This window comes from Nematolebias whitei, chromosome 13, assembly GCF_014905685.2.
Source record: "Nematolebias whitei isolate Nwh7 chromosome 13, NemWhi1, whole genome shotgun sequence".
Classification (NCBI taxonomy): Eukaryota; Metazoa; Chordata; class Actinopteri; order Cyprinodontiformes; family Rivulidae; genus Nematolebias; species Nematolebias whitei.
The window spans coordinates 25,208,742-25,217,866 of NC_056510.1; the positions used below are offsets into that span (position 1 = coordinate 25,208,742).

Consider the following 9,125-nt stretch of genomic DNA (forward strand, 5'->3'; position numbering starts at 1 on the left):
CTTCCGCACGAGGCTACACACACCTATCGCTGATATATATATGCATATATATATATACTACAGGTAAGATGTTAATTGTTCATAACCTATCCACTGAACCTCACCGTAAAAGATCTGTACTGCCCTTTTAACGTCTGTCTTCTCTCTTATTGTTTTCTCTCCAAGAACTCACTGTCAGAGATGATAAGTAAACTGCAGAACTGCACCCCTCACTTTGTGGAGTGCGTGCGCCCCAACCCCAGCGGTCAGCCTGACACATTTGACAGCTTCCATGTGTCCACCCAGCTAAAGTACATCGGAGTGCTCGATATGGTGCGTGTGATCCGTTATGGATACCCCGTCCGCCTGTCCTTCTCAGGCTTCCTCAGCAGGTCAGTGTCAGAGCTTGTTGTGTGATAAAAGGTTTATCTTCTTAAGGTGCTGTGCTACATCAGCACACTGTTTCAGTCGCTTCTTTTCCCTCCCCAGAAAGGTTTTAAAGATGACAAATTGCACTTCTCTGTGTCTCTGTCTGCCTCACTGTTCTCATTACAATCCCAGCAGGTCACTGTGGTCTCTGTCACGTTAAACATGACACGTCCAGCAGGTCAGAGTAAGCTGGAAGTAAAACAGTCCATGGCTTTCTTCACATCTGTGGCTGAATGTGAGGCTGTTTTTTTTTTTTACAGTACCACACTCAGACGGACACAAAGGAAAGTCAGAGAAACCTTTTTGTTCAATGTGTAGTTTGACTTCGATAGTTGTTTTGGACTTTTATAGGAGACCATTGCTACTGCTAAATGTCACAGAAACATTTTCCAAAACGGCCTGACACACAGGCATTAACCAACATGTTGGAAGGTCACTTTGACCTGCATCAGGGTTTTTCAAATGGTTACTCCCCATTGGGTCTGGTTTGATTCAATTTTATTTAGATTAAAATTGATAACAGAACCCTATCATTCCACTTTTCTTGTACTTCCACATCTCGCTCACAATCTTTCACATTTTACGGGTTTGTCTCCACATTTCTCTCCATGTTCTTGTGATTCCTTGAAAGCAGCAAAGCGCTGACAGATGTTAGCGGTTAAATTAGTCTCGTTTCTTCTCTCGCTCTCAGCCTCTGCCTCTCTCATCTCATTCTCTTTTTCACATTACAAGATTAACATTAACATTCTTGCCAGATAATAAAAGACGTCAAAGCTGAGCACAAGGCCACTCCCCTCGCAAATATAAGGGTTCCACTACAGATTAGCTGGCCTCTAAAACTTATGTCCAAACTTCAGTCAAAAAAGCACGACTCTTCTTTTTTATGTTACAACACTTTTACTAAGCAAGATTTTTCCTTTCAAGATTAGAGGTAATCAAGTATATTGTCATAAAAAACAAAGCCAATAGCACACTCTAATTTGGTTCCGACTCCTATAATTAAAGAAGAAAGCATTGAGGACCCATAAGCAATACTTAACGAGTTAATGAATTTCGAATGAAGAAAAGTAAAAGCAGCCGTGTGAGACGTGCAAGACCTCAGGCATACACAAGAGAGCAGATCTTTAGGAACAAGTTCAACACAAAAAACATGGCTCACAGAAGGAAAATAAAAAACTTAAACACGTTTGCTTGGCAGAAGTTGACCATTTTATTATGAACACGGCCAAACCTACGCATTTAACCTGGTGTAGGTTTTAAGTTATTGAATTATTTTTCTTGAAAAATACAATTGTTGCACATGTGATTAATGCGTCGTCTAATCATATGTTTATATATTTGTATACAAACGTAGAGAGAGCACAGTTTTTACCTGTATGTTTTTGTACGTGTTTATCTGTCAAGTTAGCAAAATATCCCACAAGCTACTGAACAGAATTTAATGACTCACACAGTAAAGTAATCACTGGATGTACATCTACAACTAATGTTTCAACTACATCCAATATGGCTGCCACATCTAGGCTAACATTGACAACCACATACAGTAAATGACTACATTACAGTCCTCATGTACTGATAACATCAGGTGTGCTGGTAGCTGAGAGTCGTGCCAATATTATATTCTGAGCACTATTTACCATATAAGTCAAGCTTGTTAATAAATCTGCCATTATGTATAGGAGTCGACTCTGTCAGCAAGATATCTCAATAACCGCTGGATGGATTCCAATCAATCCTTCAGAAAGTTATCATTAGATGTACATCAACAGCTGGTTAACTTTCAGAGTCAGCTCGGTTCAAAATAAACATTCAGTTTTACACATTTTGAGATTAAGTGTAATCATAGTAGTTACCATTGTTACCAGTCCTTAACAGAAGTAGTTGTTAACGGAACATATTTTGAACACTAATACATCTTACAGGATCTTTCAATCTCACATGAGACTGTGCATTTTGCTATTTACAGCTACAACTCCATCCCTTATTGTTATAAGATGGTCCAAGTTTAAAATATGTCATGGAAGTGTAAGGAAATATGCACTCATTCAAGTAATGTTGGGCTTTTTTTATTATTTGTTTAGCCAGTAGTGAGCATAAATCCTTCTAATTCTCATAAACAAAGTCATTCTTGAATATATGAGGTGAATCCAAGCTGACAGAAATATTTGAATCAGCTGAGCTAACTGGACTTTAACGGTCTAAGGTCAAGGGCACTAAAACCGTACAGAACACGAAACTTGTAAAATGCAATATCCCTTGGAAGCCCAAAAGAAAAAAATCCTGCAGATTTGGCACAAATGTCCACTTTGATTTAAGAATTAACTTTATACATGTTGGTGGTCAAATGTCTCGGGGCTCATATGCCTCAAGAACATTCCAAGGTGTCCCATTTATCTGACATGGCCGAGTTTATAAAACCTGATTTCATACACAAGTTATAACAAATTTACAAACATATATGATCATGCATTTCTTTAAATCTTATCCACATGGTCAAACCATATGCAAAAACTTTTTAAAGTCATATAGTGATGCAGGAAACAAAGAGAAATTGTGTCGAGAAAAAGTCTTTACAATCTTTCACCACCGTTATGTCTCCGTATTGTGTTTTGTGTCCATACCAACAGAGTTGTGTGCTCCTCATTAAAGCCAAGCTTAATTTAAGTGTCTGCCACTCACAAAGACACCAGTAATCCCAACTTAAATGCCATGCAATTCTCTGTCCCTTCTTCACTGGGCTAAGCACAGACAGGGCCAATAAATGAACAACGATTTAGCCAAGAAATCTTCGGCAATGGGGGTTGGACAACTCTTCCCACAGCTCATTGTCTTTAGTTGTGTGTTTTCCTTACATTCTCTTTTCTTCAGAAGCACAGGTTGCTCTAATCTTTTGCTTTTTTCTAGATCTTATTCGTAGCTTCTTTCAGTTGTTTTGTTGCCTGTTTTTCTTATCATGCGCACGCACTAAATACAATTTAGTTATTTTTTCTATTCTCACTCGATTTGTGACTAATTGAAAACAGGTCCATGGCCCTTGACTGATCAACAAAACAACCCAATAAATTTGCAGTTAATCTTGACATTGGTGTATACGCTTCTGAACATACACAGATATGTTTCTATACCGTGACCACGCAGACGTCTTTGTGACATGCTTGCGACTTTTTGAAGCAAAACCCAGAGTGATTGATGAGGAATTGGAGTTTTCTAATTCCTTTATTTGTCTTTTATGATACAATATATCAGGGGTCTGCAACCTTTACAATCAAAAGAGCCATTTCTGTCCCTTTGTTCACTAAATTAAACGTGTCCGGAGCCACAAAACCTGTTACAACTGGGATTCTCAACTGGTAGCCCACAGACCACTTTAAGTTGGTTGGAGGACAATTTTCTGACAAGTAGGGTTGTTGGGTAGGGTAGTTTTCTGGCCATTGTAAAGTTGAAAATGTCTAATGATTTGTTGAAATTTTTAGATTTTAAGACAAAAAAGGACAAGATTTTTCTAACGAAGGAAAAATAATATGTTCTTTCCCAATTAAAAAAAATATATACATAACAATGAACTATGCAAATCTAGGTAAATTATTTTAATTGTGGAAAAATAAAGTATCCTACTTTGAATAAATAAAGTTAAAGTATGTTCTACTCCCTCTGTTAGTTCTAGTAGTCACATATTTGCAAAGAAATGACAGAAAAACTAGACCTTTTGTTGTTATAAGAACCAATAAAATTCAGTTTAAAGTTAGTTTTGATCAAAGCTTGAAAGAGCCGCTGCAGAGGGACCAAAGAGCCGCATGTGGCTCCCGAGCCGCAGGTTGCAGACCCCTGCAATATATGCCACATGGTGGCTCAGCTGGTAGAGCTGTGGCCTCTCAGTGAGAAGGTCGACGGTTCAGATCCCGGCCCGGGACATTTCTGGGTGGAGTTTGCATGTTCTCTCTGTGCATGCGTGGGTTTGATCTTTGTATTCCAGTTTCCTCCCACAGACCAAAAACATGCATGTTAGGCTGATTGGTAACTCTAAATTGTCCCTAGGTGTGAGTGAGAGAATGAATGGTTGTTTGTCTCGTTTGTCTCTATGTGTCCCTATGATGGACTGGAGACCTGTCCAGGGGGTGTCCCCCACCTCTAGCACAGTGACTGCTGAATATAGGCACCAGTGAGCCTCGCAACCTGAAAAGGATGAAGCAGGTAAAGATAATAGATGGATGGATGGATACAGTATGTGGTTGTTTACAGTTTTGTTTTAGTCAAATACAGCCATTTGAATCTGTTATTTGTTTGCATTTTATTATAGCTCTCTCCATACATTATCACCAACCATCAGGACATCTGGAAGATTGTGCAATTGTCTGTGTCTGGGTGTGTTTTTTGTCTGTTATTAAAAAAAAAATCTCTCAAACCAGTGGACAGAATTAAGGAATATTGCTGAAAGCAATCGTTAAATGTACATCCATGGCTGGTTAACCATTGGGATCAATCTGATTCAAGATGGTCACCACACCTTGGAAAACACAAAAATATCTCAACTAACATGGTTTTACAGGCGTTAATAATAATTTGTTTTCACTATCATGTTCTTAAAATATGTTTCTCAAAGGTTTATTGAAGCAACAAAATCAGAAATTGTATAAATAGTATCTAACAAGGTTGAGTCAGGTCCTATGGGCGGATTCTTCTTTCTTGATATTCATTATATGATGTATACATCGTAACTTCAAATAAATTAAGGGTTTAAATTACATATACGTTGCCACATTTTATTTATTTTTTATAGTCATAGTAGTCAGCAATGTCTCTGTGGTCACAATGAACCATGATAGCTCTGTGTAGCCTTTAATTTGTATTAAAAGGGTTATTCAGTTCATCAGGTCCGCACAAAACCCCTTGGGTCTTGTAAAAGCCAGGGAGCATCGATAGTTTTCATATCCTCATACGGGAGGTCATGGGGTTTACAGAGTTCCTTTGTGTTTTATGTGGGGGGTGCAGTGTCTGCTGGGCTGGTATTGGCATAAGGAGAGAGGGTTAGGTAGAGTTCAGACAGGGCCCCCTATCTGCAAATCAAACACATCCAACATTCACGGAAACTCACTCACTCACTCAGTATTGACAACACGAGTGGTTTATGTTTCCAGCCATCTGCTTCTTATTTTTGCTTCATCGAGTGTGTGGGATCATCAGCTGCTCCTGCCTTTTTACCAACATCATAAAGGAGCAAGAACTGACTGACAAAATGCATTTTTATTGACACTATTTGGAAAGGTGCAAAGAAAATTATGTAAATTGGCAGTACCTCTGAATTAGTTTCAGAACTAAAAGAGTTCCCTAAAATAACCCTGTGGTCTAGTAAAGTGTTAAGTCGACGATAAATGATGTTTAAATATATGCGTGCAATGTTTCTGGAGCTGCCAGGTCAGGTCAGTGCTATTTGACACAGCTGGATTTCAGATCCCTGACGTTTATGCATTTCCAGATATTCCAGTCATACTCACAAATGCTTACCTGAATTAAACATTTGGCTAAAACAAAATAAAGTGTTTGTTGTCAATTTTATTGTTCAGAATTGCTTTGACTGCATTTCTGTTTTGTTGGGAAATGTGTAGACAGCATGACTCGTAGAGAAAATATGATCAATGAACATCATGATTATTATTATTATTATTTTGTTCTATTCCTATAATAATACTGAATTAATTATTTGTCCACTGGTATTATCAGTATATGATAAGCAAAGGTAATAATATATATATATACTGTATATATTGTTACCTTTCATTAAGACTTTAAAGTTTGGGTTTGTCACATTTGTTGTGGAATACACTGAGCATTAAATAATTTTAATAACACATGTTGCTGCGAAGGAAAGTCAAAGCATCTTCTTAGAAAAACGTCTTAGTTTCTGTTTCACTTTGGAATAAAGTTGATTGAAATCTTTTTTTGTGTGTTCAGTTATAGTTTATAGAGATGATAACCTTTGAAGGACTGATGACTGCGTGTTTGATCCTTGTGTATAAAGCTCTGCTGTGTGTCACAAGTTGAACAATGCGGACAGAAAAATTACAACACACCCACATCTGTATCAGTTTTCACTCCTCAGGCAGCTGCTGCACTCGCGCTTCGTTTTGAACCACAAGTACGCAGAGAGAACTTTCACTTTACATGAAAACAGTTTGGTTTATAAAGTGTTACATAGTTCAAAGACTCGTTCTCCTCTCCAAGTCACTGACTCAGTCCAGCTGATCATTCGTAGCAACCATTGCCAGGGACAACCAACAGGAACAGATGCTTTGGCTTCTCCGCCGTACAACCCCCGTGACCTTTGGGTCCATTGTTTCCAACAGGAGACGGTCACCATGTCTCAATGAAATTTCTCAACTCGTCGTGTTTATCTCTGCAGCTCTAATGTCTTCTTTTTTTGCGTGTGTCTTCAGATATAAAGAACTTGTGATCTCAACTTTTGGAGACAAGAAGAAACGGTCCACAGAGGAGAAGTGTCGCTTAGTTCTGCAGCAGTCAAAACTCCAAGGATGGCAGGTGTGTTTGTGTGCATGGCCCCCCCACCTTGTGTGTGTCTTCATCGATAACAAAAGATTTTCCAGATGATTTAATCTCTGACCTGTGTGTCTGAAACATCTGATGGAATCTTGACATCTTGTTCCAGCTGCCCTGGCCTCATCATAATTCCTCTCACAGCAGCATGAACCCCTCCACCCCTCTCTCTGTGTTCTGTCTGCCAGACTGCTGTTGTGTCTGAATGTGTGACCCCTCAGGTCACACTCACTCCCTCACAATACCCTGCAGACTCTGTTCATGAACCTCTGTTTTACACACACACACACGCATGCTCTAGCTGGTGTTTCATTAAACAGTCTGATCAGTAGAAGTATGTCACCCTCACAGATCTATGCAACTTGTATACATTAACCCCTAAGTCCTAGGGGTAAAAGCATCGCCAGTATGCAAATCTGCACCCTATTCAACCTTTCCTCTCACCTATTAGCATAAATCACTGCTGCATCACTGCTTGTCCGTCCCTAAACTGCCACTTGTTTGAGTTTTTAAACAGAAAGCAGCCTCACGGGGTCTGAGCACCACTTGTAGATGTAACCAGTATAAGGAAGAATCATACATGTGTATTGTGCGTGATCTCTGTTTAGATGGGCAGTAGTAAAGTGTTTCTGAGATACTGGCAGGCCGACCAGCTCACTGACCGCTGCTACCAGCTTCACAAAAAGATTATCACCTGTCAGAAAGGTAGTATTCAAAACAGCAAGAAACTAATAACAGTCATGATCCAGAACGCTGTTTTTGTTCACATCTGACACCTTTTATGGTTTTTCTTTTCCATGGTTTAGTGGTTCGTGGTTTGTTGGCCCGACAACAGGTCAGTCGCAAGCTGTCGTTCCATCACAAAGAGGCGGACAGCGTGCAACGATTCCTGCAGGGAGCAGAAGACGTGGGGCTTCGAACCTACGACCAGCTGGTCATCCAAAACGCATCTGACATCGCAAGAGAGAGCGATCGTCTGCGAGGCCACAGCCTGCTCAGCACCCTCAGCAGCAGCCCACCTCTTGGTGAGAGGCCTGAGCCTGTGGGCAAGGAGGAGGAGCAGCCGGTCAGGAGGTAAATATAGACAAACACAAGGTATACACCATAGACTGCTTATATTAAAGACTAAACATCCCCACATTCTATGTTTTTTTGCTAATTGAAACCAGCAGGACTCAGAACTTAAAACTTATACTAAGATCATTGAAGTGCAGTTCATCACTTGTTTTAATCGACTGATGATTTCCATCAGATTTATCGTCAGTTTCTTTATAAACCCAGGTCAAAATTACAGAAAGGAAATCACCATCTAATGTGATAACCGTTTAAACATCATTTCATTTAAATAAGAACGTATGAGAAAATCTTATTCAGTTGAAGTTTTGAGTATGAAAATATTGATTAATTGTTGATAAATGTTACTATGAACTGAATTTTTAGAGTATTAAAATATTTCTGTGTGTTTGCTCACTGGCAACACCTGCAGAAGGGAGCAGCTGAAAAAAAAACAAAACCCTTAAAATATTTATTCCAATCAAATCTTGCTTTGGAAATTCATCCCTCTTGTTTTTTTTTTTTACATAATATTGATAAAAATTTGAAGAAGAAAATTGAAAATCAAACAAACATATACAGATAAATCTGTTTGCTCTTATTTAACACAACTAATCATTAGTTGCAGCTTGATAGCGATTTATACGAAAACACAGCAATTATTCAAAACCTGATTTTCACTTAAATACTGCCTCTAATAGGAGATATAATTTATTTCATAATTCTAAATGTGTTGACTTTATAAGTGACTGCAGAGTAACACACCTTCTGTAGTTTCTGTCCGTCATGAGATTAATTATTATATGAAGGAATCATTCACGTCTCTAATTACGTTCAGGATTTTAATCATGTCTCTGTTTCTGCATGTGTGTGTTCCAACGTGTGTGCAGCAGGTGTTCTGTGATTAATGATGTCATTCTATACCTGTGTGCTCAAGACTTTTAATTGTAAGGTTCATGATGGATGGTCGGATAACGAGCTGCGTTATCAGATTGTATAGTATTGCACCTATGGAACACTACTCCAGCCTACATGTTGCTGATATAGGAAATTACCCCAGAAGAAAGAGAATAGATGCAAGGGGCTTGTGGGGGAAAAAATTAATAAATTAA

The 9,125-nt window shown here is 38.8% G+C and overlaps 1 protein-coding gene across 1 annotated transcript in view; it reads left to right on the plus strand.

Annotated features, from left to right (window-relative positions):
* Positions 1–9,125, plus strand: part of myo16 (myosin XVI) — a 144,731-nt gene that overhangs the window by 114,461 nt on the left and 21,145 nt on the right. The window contains exons 27-30 of the mRNA XM_037687029.1: positions 166–371; positions 6,843–6,945; positions 7,569–7,665; positions 7,767–8,034. Coding sequence (XP_037542957.1) covers positions 166–371; positions 6,843–6,945; positions 7,569–7,665; positions 7,767–8,034 — 674 coding nt within the window. The remainder of the gene's footprint in view (positions 1–165; positions 372–6,842; positions 6,946–7,568; positions 7,666–7,766; positions 8,035–9,125) is intronic.